The sequence below is a fragment of the Nelumbo lutea genome, chromosome 2 (assembly GCF_056320005.1).
Source record: "Nelumbo lutea isolate HS-2025 chromosome 2, American lotus-T2T, whole genome shotgun sequence".
NCBI classification, from domain to species: Eukaryota; Viridiplantae; Streptophyta; class Magnoliopsida; order Proteales; family Nelumbonaceae; genus Nelumbo; species Nelumbo lutea.
The window spans coordinates 34901374-34918466 of NC_142685.1; the positions used below are offsets into that span (position 1 = coordinate 34901374).

Sequence of the window (17093 nt, forward strand, 5' to 3'; positions counted from 1 at the left end):
TGGAACGAATTCCCACAGACGGCGCTAATAGATGATGCGCAATCCGGCCACTCCTAGTTGGAAGTGACGAGGCTTCTAGATGGTGATGGGCAAGAGATACCTGCAAGAAGGACGAAAGGACCGGGGGTTGAACAACCGATGGGGACTCTCCGATGCTTAAGTTAGAACTCGGTAGCGAACTGAGAAAGAGAGTGAGTTTGCAAGAAGATAAGAGGTAGAGAGTGGTGAATATGCGATACATTGGTCCCTGGGGAGTTGAAGTGTCTATATATCGATGCTCTGACAAGTTCGGCTGAGTCAGCAACGTATCCCTACTGCGGTGGGATATGCTTGTCGAGTAGTGTCTCGAGGTGTATGACCGTTATTGTCAGGACTGAAGGCAAGCAGGCTACAGTGTACAGTCCCGCCAATCAGGAGACAACCTCCAGGTTGCGACGCCACCTGTCGAGAGATGTGGGTACAGCCTTCTGAATCGGCAGGCATTGCGCTGCCTGTCGAGAGACGTGGGCGCAATTCTCTGAATCTGCGGGTGCTGCACCGCTAGACAAAGGACTGGGAGCAATGTGGTAGGTACGGTTCTGTCATATAAGAAGCTTATCACTAGGCATCGAGCTACCCTGCAGCGAGCTACTCTGCAGCGAGTTACTCCGTAACGAGCTACCGTTGGCGTGCCGAAGTGATTCTGCTTGAGATGAGCTGTCTTCGAGGTGACCCACTTGCTTGGGCCTGGGGTGAACTTGTTCTCAATTCGTGGACTGAGATGAGCTTAGCTCGGAGTGCAGCTCAGGACACCGGTGCACTCGAGCTCGCTTTGTGGCGAGCTGATACTTAGTGAGTTGTTACTTGCACCGAGTCATGTCCACGTGCCCATCTACCTATGCCGAACTGTTATATATGCTGAATCACGTACACGTGTCACCTAGTTAGGGGTCAGGTCAAATCACCCTTCATAAAAAACATTCAGTGTAACCAGCGCCCCTTAAATCTCTCTTCATCAAACGACAAAAGTTATGAGGAGTACGGCAACGACCATGGGGAAAATGGACTGCTGGGATTAGAGACCCCGCACGAGTGTACGCTTGTGGCTGGGAACTTACGACACCGCCGAGGAAGTAGCCAAGGTTTACGACACTGCAACGATTCAGTTGAGAGGACCAGATGAATTTTGCCATTCCGCCAAAAGCTAAGCAGGAGATACAAGTACCACCCAGTTTTTGATAAGATTCCTTCTATTGCTACCTCTGCTACTGTGACATCGGAAAACAGAGGAAATGGAGAAAAAAAAAGGGGAAGAGGAAAATCGGGAGAGAGAGGGAGGACTTCTGAAGTCTGCTGCCGCAGCAACAGTTACTGCTGCTGCTGTTCTTATATTGTGAGGTTGAAGATGAACAGTGTTTTTTCCTTCGGTTAACGGAAGGAGGTCTTTGTCTATTATTAAAAGCTACATTTTATTGCAATACAAATTTTATTTATATTAGTGTGAATGCTGGCCCTGGCCTTAGACACATTGAGGTTGGGCTCAGGCCCTGGCCTCCTGGCTCTGTTTGGATTGATTAGTCGGTCTCAGTTGGACCTATTTAGCCCAGTTTGTTAAAAGAAAAATGCTCTAAACATGTTCGAGCTGGGCTAAGGATTTGCAACTACTGGCCAGTCTATACTCTATAGTGATGACAAGGCATGGTAAAATGTAATATGATTTGAATATAAATAATACAAATATGTACAGTGCAAATGCATACAAAATACAAGGTTTTACACTCTTATACATTTATATTTGTACTCCTTCCAACTGAGCCTCAGGGCACTGCAACCGTACATTGAAAACTTCTCCCTTCGTCATTCATGGGGAGATGTTCCCATACTGGTTGGGATTTTATTGGGACCATGTGTTGGTAGCTGATCCGATAAGAAATTAAGATGAAGGAGAAATCTCTATATTTCTTTTTGTTCAAAAAGAAATTAAATGGTTTCTACTCCTTCGCTGGGAAAACAAGTGCTAGCCCATCTACCTCTTGCAATCACTGAAACTAATAAATGCAGCTTTAAGAAAAGGCGGTAGCCATTACTCCAGTTCTCTCTTTCTCTCTCTGAGTTGTGTGTACAAGCAACAGTATTGACTATTGAGCAAGTAAGAGAAACACAGTGTACATTAGCTCTGATCTTTTGCTCGGATTCTTCGATCAAACCTTCTGTGTATGGAGCCAAAACGAATATCTCCAGTTTCTCTTGATCTCTACAACCTTTTTATACTTGTTACCCTGGCGCTTCTCTTCCAGATCGGGGTATTGGCTGCTTCCTCCGAGTCTAGGCTCTTCTTCAACTTCTATGCAGCTTCATGCCCAACAGCAGAACTCATGGTGAGAAACACAGTGAGGTCGGCTTCGGCCTTGGATCCAACAGTCCCTGGAAAACTCCTGCGTTTACTGTTCCATGACTGCATGGTGGAGGTCAGTGAATCAAAACCTGTCCAAACGAAAAACCCATCAGTTACCAAAACTAACCGTTTTTGTAACTCTGCTTCTTTGTGTTCTGCTTTTAATTTTATAGGGCTGCGATGCTTCCGTGCTACTAGAAGGAAATCAGACAGAAAGGAGTGATCCAGCCAATGCATCGCTTGGAGGATTCTCAGTAGTCGATTCTGCCAAAGACTTGCTTGAACTCTTCTGTCCTGGAACTGCTTCTTGTTCAGATATCATTGCTTTAGCTGCTAGAGATGCTGTTGAATTTGTAACCTCTCTCTCTCTCTCTCTCTCTCTCTCTCTCTCTCGAACACACACATAGCAAGAGTGTGACCAGAGGGTTATGTATTTTATATACACAGGCTGGAGGACCATCAGTTAATATTCCAACAGGTAGAAGAGATGGAAGAGTGTCTTCAGTGTCTAATGTGAGGCCAAACATGGTGGACACTGGTTTCACCTTGGATGAGATGCTTGAGTTGTTCTCCTCTAAAGGGTTGTCTCTAGATGACCTTGTTACTCTTTCAGGTATCAAAAATATACAACCCATCTGCATTTACTTAATGATTCAATTAATCTAGAGGATCAATCAATGGCTTGCCTCTTGGATGGAGCAAATCCAGATTCTGCCATTGCCAGATTCTTATTCATATCAACCTGAGATTTTTCCATTGCATGGAGGGATTATTTGATAAAAGTTGAAATTAATGGCTAATCAAGTGAATGAGTTAGCATGGAGGTTGTAAACTTTCTAATGGCTGAATCTGAAGTTGGGTTGGTTACAATATTCTCCTAAGAAATATTCCATTCAAACACACATCAGCCATTATCAGAAGGCCCCAAAGCAATATTCCCCCTAAAACTCAGAAGGCCCACGTCTTATCATCAAACAGTTAAGATTGTCTAGTTGGTAGCAGTATGATTTAGAATAATAATTACATTCTGGGTTTGTTGTTAATCTCACAGGAGCTCACACAATAGGATCAGCACATTGTAGTACATTCAGTGGTCGGTTCCAAGAAGACTCGAATGGGACCATGACATCCATTGATGCATCTTTAGACAAAATTTATGCAAGAGAACTGATAAAGCAGTGCCCTATAGAGGCTAGCGAGTCTGTAACTGTCAACAATGACCCAGAAACGTCCCTCTTGTTCGACAACCAGTATTACAGGAACCTCATATCCCACAAGGGGCTCTTCCAGTCAGATTCAGTGTTGTTTGTTGATGGAAGAACAAAGGCAAAAGTAGAGGAGCTCTCCAGTAGCCAAGAGATTTTCTTTCAACAATGGACACAATCGTTTCAGAAGCTTTGTAGTGTAGGCGTGAAGACAGGTGAGGAAGGAGAAATACGTACTTCATGTAGAGCAATTAATGGGTGAAGAAGCAAATTCTTGCTTGCAACAAATTCTCCATGCATATTGTTTGGTCTGTGTAGCATTGTATATTTGTGTCGATTAGGTTATTTAAATAAACTGGGCCTGTATGCTTTGGATGGAACACTGCGAAGCTTATTGCAAGAATCCTTTCACGTACATGCTCAACATCTTTCCCTTCAATTTCTAATCGACTTTTTTTCCTGATCTTATCTAACCTGCAAATAAATGGAGATTATACCTGTTCTAGTTTTCATTTTTTCAATAATGTCAATAGATGGATTCTACTAGTCTGCTTCTGATTAACTTCTTCTCAAATGAATAGAATGAATCATATATACAAACAGAAAAAAGAGAGTCCTCATTAAGCCCCTAATTAGAACACTATTTTTGGCTGCTTGCACTGTTGTAAATGCGTGTAAGTGCAAACAGGAGTTAAATTCTGGTTCAATTTTACCTCAGATTTGATGTTGTCTCTTTTGTTTGTGAAAAGTAAATTAAAGTAGTGTGGTTCCAACTCTTATGAAAGAGAATGGAGGTGGGGATTATTTGTTTAGGATTTGATTGTAAAAAGCAAGATATATGATATGAGATAGAATTGAAGTAAGAGAAAGGTAGTGTCAATTTTGCATCAATTTTTTAGATTAAAATTTACACTGCTAAACAACTGCAAATGAGATAAAAATTACAAATTTTGCATCAGATAGAAGTGCAAATCATAGTTACAACAATTAGATGCAAATTTTATATCTGGTTCAGATTCGAAGGGCAACCAAATCTTGTGTAAATGCATGAAACTGCAAATAGATCGAATGTAAATTCTGGCTTACTTTTGCTTTATATTTGATTTTTTTTCTTATTTGTTTGTGAGAAGTAATATAAGGAGTAAAAGAATGTAGTCTCCATGTTGTATGAAAGGGTTATTGGCTCTTGAGAGTGAGGTGAGAAGCAAGCTGATGTAATCCCCACTTGATATGTGAGAGATCGAATTGGTTAATTTGTAGTACGCAAAATTTGCATTGCCAATTACAACTTAACTTGACAAGCAAACTAACACAAAACCAAATCAGGTGTAAAATTTGTATCTAGTTCAGATTGACACTGCAAAAACAAAGCCTTATGATTAGGGATGTCAATGAGGTTGGTTTGGTATGGGTTTGTCTCAACCTTAACATGACCCTTCAATATTCCCATTTTAACTCAACCCGATTTGACTAATTAAATAATATGTAATTTCTGAACCCGCCCATGCCCTATAGGGTTTAAAGTTTAAACCCCGTACCAACCCAACTCAACTCACACTCGCTCAATTATATTTTTTATGATAAATTTTAAAAACCTAAAAATTAACCATTAATTTATGTTCGAATGTGGTTTTAAGATGTCAATTTCTTCATTAGTAAAATCAAAATAAACATCGAAAGAAATCCTAAAGTTTAAGACAATGGAGTTAGAAGTCAACAACTTATACGTATACCCCATATAATGTAAGGGATAGGTATCATGACTTAATAGGGCAGGTGAACCAAAACATGAACCCAACTTAAATTAAAAAAAAAAAATCAAAACCCTAATCCAATCATACACTAGACCTGACCTGAACCTGAGCGTTGAAGTCCAGGTTTACCATTTAACTTTGTCCATTGACATTGGTACTTATGGTTTATCCTGTTAGGAATATGATGATGTTAGGAATGAGTAATCTACAAAAAGACCTTTCTTAATCAGGATGAGTTAGGGCGCTAGTCGCTAGTCCCTACATAAATAAGGACCAAGGAAACAGCCCGTCTAGCTCAGTCGGTAGAGAGCAAGGCTCTTAACCTTCTGGTCGTGGGTTCGAGCCCCACGGTGGGTGGATTTGTTTTTCCACAACATTCAAAAGGTATTTTATTTTATTTTTGGCCCAAAGCCCTTGGGCCCGGCGCTTCTTCTCCAACCTTACCTCTTACCCTTTTAAGTATTAACACCCGTTGATATATTTCATAGTTAGGGATTGTAATTTTTCCCATAAAACCAGGGCCTGCCCCATCTGGAGCAGGAATCAGGGACGGGTTTGTATATGATTCCGGACCTGGAGACAAATTATTAAAATACCTTTATATTTAATATTAATTTATAAAATATCTCTGAATTTTTTCCAAATTCTTACAACCTCTAGAATGAAATAATCCTATGGGGGTAGGGAAGGGGGAGGGGGGCCTTGCCCCATTCCCATTCCTATCTTTGTTTTTTTTTTTATTTTTTTATTTTTTTGTTTTTAAGAAATTTTGCATTTTTCAACATCACCTCAATTTCAAAATACCATCTAACATTCCCAATTACCACAAACCTCTTCTTATATCATAGCCTCCTAAAACCATTTTGTTTGATTATCAAAAAAAACTCCTAAAATCATTTTTCTTGATGGCATTTGTGTTTTTCTTATGACTAGTCAATGGATTTGTGTTAATATTTTTAAAAATATGGTTGAATATATTTGTATCTATTTTGATAGGATTGTAAATTGTAACTTTTATTTTAAAAAAATGAATGGTGTAGAAAAAAAAAGTGAATTTGGCATTGTAAAAAAAATGGTGGAGAATAGGAACCCCATGGAAACAAGGATGAGGAAATCCCTATCCCCATTGGTAAGGATGGGGACCAAGGATGGGGATGGGGTTTTTTGTGGGGATAGGGATCAGGAGTGGTTCCTCGTATCCAATTATACCATGGTTTTGAAAACTAGATTGAATATGACGGTCGGACCTATTGGCCTGAGAACCAGTCAAGTGATTGGTTCTATTTCAACCAAAAAACCCTTATGGGCCAAAAACCATTGATTTGGTCAACGGCCCACTAACCCAAGCAGTCAAACCATCAACCCATCGACCTGGACAACGGTTTTGGCCGTTTTTTGTTTTATTTTTTTTAAGTCAAAATAGGTCATCCATTCGAACCAAACGATCGAACCATTCGACATGAAAACTGGTGGCCAGAACAATTCCATGTCTTATCCAGTTTTGAAAACCTTTCATTACATTGTTGTTTCTAGTTCAACATTTTCATGTCAAATGTGTCAACCATTGATGTCATAATTGAATAAAAAAAAACTAAAAAGATAAAAACACAAAAATTATGAAAAAGATACTGAAATTTTGTAGAAAACATTTGGGAACACTTATAACATTATATGTTCATCATATTAAAAAAAAAAGATTGTTATAAATAAAAGTTATATATATATAATATAAAAAATTGTAGAAAAAATTAGGCAAAATTTACTACCATCATTATCACCACCATCTAAATCTAAAATTTCCATGTACAAGGCACATGCACATTTATTTTATAAAAGAAAGAGGAAGACCAAGAATCCTCTCATTACTCACATATAACAAGTATTTATTTTTTAATTAAATTATTAAAATATAAGTCAAAATCAGATCTCTATTATGTCTTAATTTTTTGGGTAAATTACAAAACCCCCTTGTACTATGGGGTCAATAAAAATTACCTAGGGATGGCAATTTCCCCCATAAAACCGGGGCCCCACCCCCGCCTTGAATTTTATAGGGATGGGGAAAATATTTTTTCCTCGAACCGGTGATAGGGCGAGGACAGTTTTGTATATAATTCTCCGAACCCGCCCTGAACCCGAAAGTAAATTAGTAAAATATCTCTAGGTTTAATATTGATATTTAAAAAATCTTTTAAGTTTTTTCCTAAATTCTTAAAATCATAGGATCCCATAATTCTATTTTCGAATTACCCCTAAAATATTATAATTCAATTTCTAAAATACCCCCAAATTCCTATATCCTATGTGTAAATTATCCATAAAATAGATAATTTTTAAGTAGTTGCCTTGGAGCAGGGAAATTCAGGGATTCCATGTCCTTGACGGGGAGTGGATGCCCTGCCTCAAACCTGCCCCATTGGGGAGGGGACGAGAAGGGGGTGCCCCGCCCAATTGCCATTCCTACAATTACCCCTTTAACTTTCACTTGCAATAAAGATCAACCTATACTATGGGGTCAATGACAATTACCCCTGAATTTTATTTGCAACAAAGACCCGCTGAATTTTCAGTTCGCAACAAATACCCCCATTGCGACATGGCCATTAGGTGAGATGATAGCAGAATGCATTAAATTACCAAAATACCTACACTAGCTTTCTTTATTTTATTTTCCTCATCCTTTTCTATTAAACCCTAATTGACCCAATAATACCTCCATTTTCTCCAAATGCAACCAACTAAAATAATAAGAATCATTTCATTGGAATAGAAAAAACAAGTATCATTAAATTCTTGTTTCATTTTGTTGGCATGAATGTCTCTCTTCATCATAAAAATATAAAAACAATCCACTCATTTCTCCAAGAAATTAAGAAAAACCAAACGAAACCTTAAATTTATATTTATCAAAAAGAAATCTCTACCATATCATTTCAATATTGAATCTAACAAAAATTCTACAAGGATCTTTAGAACTTAGAACATCTAAGAGGACTCCAATATTATATTTAGAAAACTAATCAAATCATAAATCATTCAAATAAATAAGAAAATGGCAATTTAATAATTAAAAAAGTTAAACAACTGAATAAGAATCTTTTTCAAAGTTAACCAACAGAACTCTAACGAAGGAGGTATTTGTAATTTACCCTAATTTTTTCTAATAAATTCACAATTTATATAATTAATTAAATTGATCTTATAAAAACGTTAATTTATAAATAAAAATAATAAATCAACACAAATTTTCCTAACTAACCAATAAGAATAAAAAAATGAATGCAAATTAGGATCCTTGTAAAGTAATTTAAAATAATATAAATTGATATATAATAGATATGCAAATGAGACTGGATTAGGTCAATTTAACGTCAACCCTAATCTAATCTGAAGTTTTGGGGTTGGATTGGGATGTATATACATACATACGTGTGTTTATGGATGGAGAGTTGCACATATCCATAAATGTTACATGCATACATATATACTTGCATAGGTTTAGCCAAAGCCTCAACTCTAACCCTAAACTAAATCCAATCTTTTCAGATTAACCCAGCCCAAGTTGTAAGCTCAATATATAGTGACTATAATTTAAAATAATAAAATTTAATAAAGAATCAATACAAACTTGTCTAACAATCTCTAAACATGTACTTAGTTTACAAGTTTTATTATTTAATATCCATTTAAAAATAATTACATGAATAAAATTTTAAAAATAAAAAATAATTATTCTTTTTAGACATTAGCTTGGTCCAATTCGAAATGTCATAGGATTTATTTTACTTTAATTTCACTTAACAAAACTCGTGCACCTCATGAATCTCTGTCTTCATTTATTTTTTTCTGATAAGATCTATTATTACTCTCTCTAATAACTTTATTTCTTAACCCTTCCTCTCTCTAATAACCTTTTACAATATTCAAACCAAATACAACCTTGTCAATGCTTCTAATTTCCCCACTCCCTCGTTAAATCCCGCTTTTCATTTGGTTGAGCTGGGTTAAAGGCGAAACCAAGAATAACCCTATCGTGATGTAAAATGCTAAATTTAATGTGAAAGCCCAAATTTGACAAACCCAATAAGACTAAAACCCTCACCGAAAACAAGCCTGTTCGAGCCTTCAGTGTTCTTGCTTTCTTCACATCAATCTTTGAGTCCTGTCTATTCTTTAACCTCTCAGTTCCTTTTCTTCTTAATGCTGCACTTTGCATTCATCTGCTCGATTACTGTTATCCGGCCTCGACTGCAATTACGGTGAAGCTTTATTGCAACCAGAGTCAGTTCACCAGCGTGGATTGTAGCAGAAATCTCAGGCGGCAACAGAGTTGGAGGAGGAAGTTTGAGGTAAAAAAAATCAAAATTTATTTTTCATATTTTTAATAGTTTTATTATGTGAATGAAGCTTGCAATAAGGCCAAAGAAACCCAAACGGTTCATCCAAATCCCACAGAACCTCACCTCAGTATTCTCCATCTCTTCCGATTCTTCCCAATTATCTCCTCCCATCCCCGAAATCGATTCCGAAATCGACCGAATCACTAGACTCATCAATGATCATCCATTCCCTGATCATCCATTTCATCCCCTCCTCTTCCGCCACATCCCACCTTCTCTCCTCTCCACCACCCTCGTCGAACAAGTCCTCGGCCGACTCTTCTCAGGCCACTCCAATGGCCTCAAAGCCTTTGAGTTCTTCAAGTTCTCTCTCCATCACTCTCAATCCTTCTGTCCGAGTCCCGACGCATTCGAGAAGACCCTCCACATCCTTACTAGAATGCGGCATTTCGATAAAGCTTGGGAGCTAATGGAAGAGATGAAACAGAAATACCCTTCCTTGCTCACCCTCAAGTCTATGAGCATTGTACTATCGAAATTGGCCAAGTTTGGATCCTTTGAAGATACCCTCGAAGCCTTTGATAGGATGGAGAATGAAATTTTTGTGGGGAGAGTGTTTGGTGTAGACGAGTTTAATGTACTCCTTCGAGCGTTTTGCACACAGAGGCAGATGAAGGAGGCTCGGGCTGTATTTGGAAAGATGTATTCAAGGTTTTCTCCCAATACCAAGACTTTAAATATCTTGCTTTTGGGGTTCAAGGAGTCTGGCGATGTTACTGCTGTTGATTTGTTCTACCATGAGATGATTCGCAGAGGGTTTACGCCGAATGTTGTAACGTATAATATCAGGATTGATGCTTACTGTAAGAAGGGTTGCTTGGGTGATGGTTTAAGGCTTCTCGAAGAGATGGAACAATCAAATTGCTTTCCAACGTTAGAAACAATTACCACTTTGATACATGGTGCAGGGATTGCTCAGAACCTGTCACGAGCCCGGCAATTGTTCGATGAAATTTCACAGAGAAATTTGAAACCTGATATTGTGGCTTACAATGCTCTTATGGCTTCTTTCGTCAGAGGAAGAGATGTGAGGTCTGCAGTTAGGTTGATGGATGAAATGGAAAAGATGCATGTCAGGCATGATAACGTTACTTATCATACGTTGTTCTTAGGATTGAAGAGGTCAGATGGCATTAAGGGTGTTCATAAGATCTATAGGAAGATGGCTGAGAGAAATTTTGTGCCCAAGATGCAAACAGTGGTGATGTTGATGAAATTCTTCTGTGAGAATCAACGACTTGATTTGGGATTGGAACTGTGGGAGTATCTGGTAGAAAGAGGTTGCTGTCCCCACGGGCATGCGTTGGATTTGTTGGTGGCAGGCCTGTGCTCCCGAGGAAGGGTGAAGGAAGCTTACATGTGTTCTGAGCAAGTGCTGGAGAGAGGAAGGCATCTGAGTGAAGGAGTATTCCTCATGTTGGAAAGGTCTTTGGTGCAAGCAGGTGAGGCTGACAAGTTGAGGAAACTTGATCAAATGATAAAGAGGTTACAAATGGTTTTGCCTTCATCAAGGGGGCATGCTTTAGGTCTTTCGGCTTCAACTACTGTAAATTGATGCATTGTGGGATTACAGAGAAGATTTTGAATGAGGCATTTTGCCAATGTTTTTAATTCCCGTCTTTTCCAAGGCTATGCTTGGTTTGACAGAAAATTAGAGAAATAGAAAGTTGAGGGAAGGCTCTTTAGGAATTGGTATTCCCCCCCCCCCCCTCCTAGCTTTTGCCTTTTCCATGTCGTATATTGTTTTCCTAAAATGGAAAAAAGATTCATAACCATGCTATGAATTTCTGCATGATTTTAAGATAGTGGATTTTCCGGACAACTGCCACCCACATGATACTGGATGGATGAATTTTAGCCAAAATTTTAAAAAAGTTTCATTCGTACATACATACATGCATGCCTGTATATATATAAACAAAAAAAATCATCCAAAACATGAAAGTTTCAAAAATATTCATCATTGTATTCCAACCATAATATCATATTGTAGTGATACTAGAAAGGAGTCTTGAATAGTAAAAGTATTCTTAGATACCTTTATAAATGAGGTTCAACATTGTCGGCCAATTTGGTATGTCACTTAGAAAGGAGTCTTAGTTACATGTAGCTCAAAACATACAAGAAGTTACTAGGGTGTTTTTAGAGCAACTCCAGCTAAAAAATGAATATGATTATTTGAGGAAACATTATTAAGAATGGTCTTCCTTAATCTATGGCAAGTGAAGGTTTTGACCTTGTCATTGTTTCAATGACTTGGTCTAATGAACAATGGGATGATTACTTGAAGGTAATGAATATTTATTATTCGATTTTTTTCATATCAATACCCATTAAAAATTTTCTTGACTCCTTGTGTCGTCTACAAGCACAAAATCACTCCAACGTGAAGAAATTTAGACATTTAGGGCTTCAATGGGTTAATGAGTAAAAGGCATTATTACAAGGTGACTGTGTCACCAAACAAAATTGTTGGGGTCCTAGGGTGGAAGGGTTAGTGCAAGGAAATTTGTTGCCCAATTTGAAGTGTACTTCTATTAGTAAAGCATGTTTTATTAGTGGTTCCAAATTTGGCATGAAATATCAAGTAGGGAGGGAGCAAATGAATCTAGTGATGACAACGGCAGTTAATCAATTTTGTGCCCGATCTGTCTTCCATTAGACGAAAAAAGTCCAAGGGAGCGGAAGTAGTTAAGGAACTTTAAAGCATTAATAATTCTATCAATAGCCTCATGGAGATTTTGGAGGCACCTCCACCACAACCCATAGTGCCTACGCCAACCCAAATAGCTCCACATCCAAATGAAGTTGAAGCACAACTTATAGTCTGGAATGTATAAAGGTATTGTCTGATTTAGGAGTTTCTTAAACACACCAAATGTATATTTCAACATCTATGCTATTTGTCAAGGATGTGAAATATGGGAGGGAGTGGATGAAATTACATGGAAATGTGCCTATAAATGTGCAACTGGCATGGTTACAATAAATAGTGAAAAGACTTTTTGGATAGTGAGAATATTTTGTCATTGGTTTTAGTTATTGTCTCAAGCGTCAGCTCAATATTTTTTTTTCCTTTTTTATTTGTAACTTATGAATAGTCTAAAATTACTTTATGTCATGAATATTATTGCTTAATCAACCTATTATATATTGTTTTTTAACGTATCATGACTTATTGTCAGAAAAAGGTCTTTCAGTTGGTGGGATTTTTTTATATGACTATACATTTCAACTACCAATGGATTGTGGAAAATACATGTGCTTGCTAGCATTGCTTTTCATATGTTGCGCTGTAAAAATTAGAATGTTTAATTGTTATGGAGAAACATTCATCGAATGTTCTGAAAATTTATTACAAGTCATTGAGGAACCAAGCGTAAATGATTGCATGGAAAAATTAAGAGATATGGTATTCACAAAAAGAAATCCCTGTATGTTAAAACACACATTATATTTACTGACAATATGCGTCATTGGCAAATGCGGATGAGCTTTTGTGATAGATCAACTTACTCGGCTAAAATTGAGTGGTTGTAGACTATTATATGCAACTACTTTGATCATTAGCTAACTTATATAATTATGATAGTATTCCTTGTATGCTTTTGTGTTTTTGTGAAATTTAAGCAATGATGTAAACAAGTTATGGTTCATTAATACGTAGTGCCATTTAAGATCATATTGTGATTCGATATCATGTAGCAAATTATCTATTTTTTCATATTTTTTAATTATAGATGTTAACTATTGTTTTAAAAGGCTTTAAGCCTCGAGGCACGAAATGTACATGTTAAGGCTTAAGTCTACCGGGGTGGCATTGGTTTTCCCCAAGGTTTAAACTTCACCTTATTGTGAGGCTTATCAAAATGAGGTGTAAGCCTCAAACATCAATGTGTGAGGCATAGCCTGAGGTGTAAAAAGGCTTAAGCCTCGAGCATCATGGATGGGAGTGCAAATTTTAGGCTAAATAGAAAAGTAAAAAAGAAAAACCAACAAGGCAAACCAAATTCTATTAAATTTTCTTAGTGTTTAAAAGAGCTAAATGTAAAAATGACGACGACTACTACATCAATTTACAAATTTTAATTATTTTTTCCTTAAACTTTGAGGCCTACACCTCACCTTTTTGGGCCACTATACCTCAACTATGCCTTAAACCTTTTAAAACCTTGATATTGACAATAAAGGTTAGGAATGCATTGAAGGATGTTTCCTTTCGATCTGTTCTAGGTTATCTTTTTTGGTGGTTGGATCTTGTAGAAGGAGATGGTGTGCTGGTTGTCCGTTGTTGACAATGCAAATTAACACTGTTGCATTGTAATTTCTTTTCATTTGTTTCAATTTGGAAGGAGTACAAATATAAGTATGTAGAGTGCAAAGACTTGTATTTTATATTATTTTGTATGTATTTATATTATACAAATTTGTATTTGTACCTTTTCCAAACCGATCAAATGGAAGTGCAAATTTTGATTTACTTTTATTTCAGGTTTTACTTTGTTTTGTTTGTCATCAGTGTAGATGAAGGAAAATAAAACCTGAAATGTAATAAAGTAAAAAAGATAAAGCAAAAGTGAACTGGAATTTGCATTCTTATGATTTGCATCTGATGCATTTGTATTGAATATGGCTCTGTTTGGAAGGAGTACAAATATAAATATGTACAGTTCAAAACCTTGTATTTTGTATGTATTTGCACTGTACATATTTATATTTATACTCTTTCCAAACTGAGCCAAATTTTCATTTTCTCTGCAAATAGACTAACAGTCAAAAAGTGCCCTGTGAAATTTAGGTGGCATTTGGATAAGCTTTGGCTCTCAAGCCATTTAAAGCCCAAAATAAAAGGCCAAATTTGGGCTTTTTACTTCAGACTTCTGGCTTTGAAGCTTGTTTGGCAATTTTGACTTTCAAAGCATATTTTTCAAAGTTAAAGCAAACAATATGCGTTGGTAATGTAATGAAATGTAGTCCAAACTACCATATTTTTCAAAGTAACACCATCCACCACCATTAAAACATGCCATCATATACCAAGTAATGTAATGAAATGTAGTCCAAGGTACCAAGCTGTGTGGACTGAAAAGATTTGTCTTCAACAAGTTATAAAAACAAAAGATGTCAACATATCTATTCAGTATAGGCTTATAAAAATAACATAACTATTCAATAGACCTAGATATATCCTTAAGGTGTAATTTCTAGCCATTGATAAATATTGATTTCAACATGCGTCATCAAATCTATGAATGCCTATGAAATAACCTCAGATAAATCTTGAATTGCTTCCCTCCGAATTACAAAAGACGAAACCCTCAAACCTGCATAAAAAACACTCCGTGTTCCAAAATTTATTATTAGCTACAATGTTGTATGTTTAGGGTAATGCTGACAGTGGGTGTCAATTGGACCAGATTTGGTCCAATCTGATTTTTGGTCCAATATGATTCCATTACAGATTGATAAGGAACAATTCAATCCAAAACTTTAGACCATTTTGGAGAGGTCCAATTTAATGTCTGAACCATTCAATCTTTTCAAATCGGTCTTAATTTAGATTAGTTCCAACCAAACACGGTCCATTAACACTTATGTTCTTATTGTCCAGCAATGGACCAGATATATTGGTTCAACCAACCCAATCCAATATAAATCCATTATGGATGGATCAGGTCCAATTCAATCCAATAAATACTTTGGATTGGACTAGTCGAATTCAATATATCTTATCAGTCTCTTCAATCCATCCAAATTGATTTTGATTTGAACAAGATCCAATCCAAAATTGGTCCATTGACACCCCTAATTTTTTATTACTATTGTTATTAATATAAAATAAAACAAAGTGTTAGTAGAGACCTGATTACCTACACTCATTTGGTATGTGCCAAGGTGCACTTCCAATGAGATTGGAAGACATAGTTCACATGGATGACCCGGTTCACTTGTGTGACAAAACTAAACGGCATGCTTGTCCCATTATATTTTCATAATTCTTTGAAATTTAAAAAAGTGAAAAAGGAAAATGTAAGCCCTGCATCCCAAACCCTGATCATATAAGAGGTGGTGGATCCTCCAGTCCTAAAACTACAGCAGTATTGTTTATGTAGATGTGGCAGAGTCCTCTGGACAAGCAATCCAATGGTGATCGCAGCAAAATGTCGGAGCAGTTGAGGTAAATAATGGTGTTGTTATGCTCGCCAGGCTGATCACTAACCATTGGTTTTCTGGGAGGTGGATGTAATGGGGTAGGAAGATCCATTGAAGCCATTGAATAGAAGCATGCCAAATACACATCGTTTATTTAATTTGTTAATATTTCAAACTCAATATTATAAAATATAAGTGAATAACATCCGGATTTTGAAGTCTCTGCACATTGGGAATTTCCAAAACGAAGACTCTAAAATATACATGGCAAAAAGTTGATTCAACCTGCAAACCCAACCAAACCCAACCCAAAAAATAGGGCTAGGGTCTCATGTTTAGCTACCTGAATTTGTGAATGACCCGACCTGACCCAACCTAGAAAAATTGGGTTGGGCTGGGTTGGGTCATGAATCAGCCTAATGATCCAATTGGCAGGTCTAATTGGGGCTATATATGTATTATTAGAAGTTCCCACTCTTTAATCTTTACTATTTAGTCTTTATTCTTTATTGTTTAGAATCATTGAATGTTCAAGTTTTTTATTTTATGTTTAGAATTTTTAGGTTAATTCCTTTAATTTTGACACTTTTTATGTATTTGTTCTTTATTTTTTCTAAAATTTTAGTTATTTTGGGGGTGACCCAACTTGACCCGTGGGTTAACCCTAACCCAAACATTTAGGGTTAGGGTCTGGCATTTGTCGACCCAACCCAAAATCGACCCAAAGTCTCTTGACCCAACCCACCCAACCCAATTGCTAGGTCTACTCCCAAATCATGATGACATCATGGATTTGTCACCAATTCAGAGATAGAAAGCATCTCTAAATCCTTCATTTCAACATATACTTCTATAATATATCCAATATCAAATAAAATCCTGGTATGGGTCCTCTGACTTTTTCACCACAAGATTGGGGGTAATCTAGGTCACCTGACTTCTTCACCACAGCTGAAACCGTCGACCATGAGCTTAGTTAATTTAAGGGTTTGTTTTATGAAGTCTACTATCAACCATGGCACACCTAATTCAAAACCTATGAGATCATCTAACATTGAGAGGAAAACTTGATAATTGGGATGGATTCCATGGGCTTCAATGACTTGGTGATGGAAGAGTTGAATGCCAGGATATTTCAATTTTGCTTCAGTCAAGCTTGAACATGGGAACAAATTGTGGCATAGGCTCCATTTGGTTTTTGGGATGG

General features: G+C 37.0%; 2 protein-coding genes, 1 long non-coding RNA gene and 1 other non-coding gene across 4 annotated transcripts; all 4 read left to right on the top strand.

The window, feature by feature from the left end:
- The first annotated feature begins 1965 nt into the window (after positions 1 to 1965).
- LOC148869800 (peroxidase 46-like) lies at positions 1966 to 3994 on the top strand. Its single transcript, XM_088971892.1, has 4 exons — positions 1966 to 2447; positions 2548 to 2727; positions 2822 to 2987; positions 3426 to 3994. The coding sequence occupies exons 1-4, from the start codon at positions 2196 to 2198 to the stop codon at positions 3839 to 3841; spliced, it is 1014 nt and encodes a 337-aa protein (XP_088828018.1). The 5' UTR covers positions 1966 to 2195; the 3' UTR covers positions 3842 to 3994.
- Positions 3995 to 5617: 1623 nt separating this feature from the next.
- On the top strand, positions 5618 to 5690 carry TRNAK-CUU (transfer RNA lysine (anticodon CUU)). The gene has a single exon. It is a non-coding gene; the product is annotated as a tRNA-Lys (tRNA).
- Positions 5691 to 9367: 3677 nt separating this feature from the next.
- On the top strand, positions 9368 to 14213 carry LOC148869802 (uncharacterized). Its single transcript, XR_016106531.1, has 2 exons — positions 9368 to 9682; positions 13967 to 14213. It is a non-coding gene; the product is annotated as an uncharacterized LOC148869802 (long non-coding RNA).
- LOC148869803 (Tetratricopeptide repeat (TPR)-like superfamily protein) lies at positions 9678 to 11565 on the top strand. Its single transcript, XM_088967487.1, has one exon. The coding sequence runs from the start codon at positions 9735 to 9737 to the stop codon at positions 11286 to 11288; it is 1554 nt and encodes a 517-aa protein (XP_088823613.1). The 5' UTR covers positions 9678 to 9734; the 3' UTR covers positions 11289 to 11565.
- Positions 14214 to 17093: the final 2880 nt, after the last annotated feature.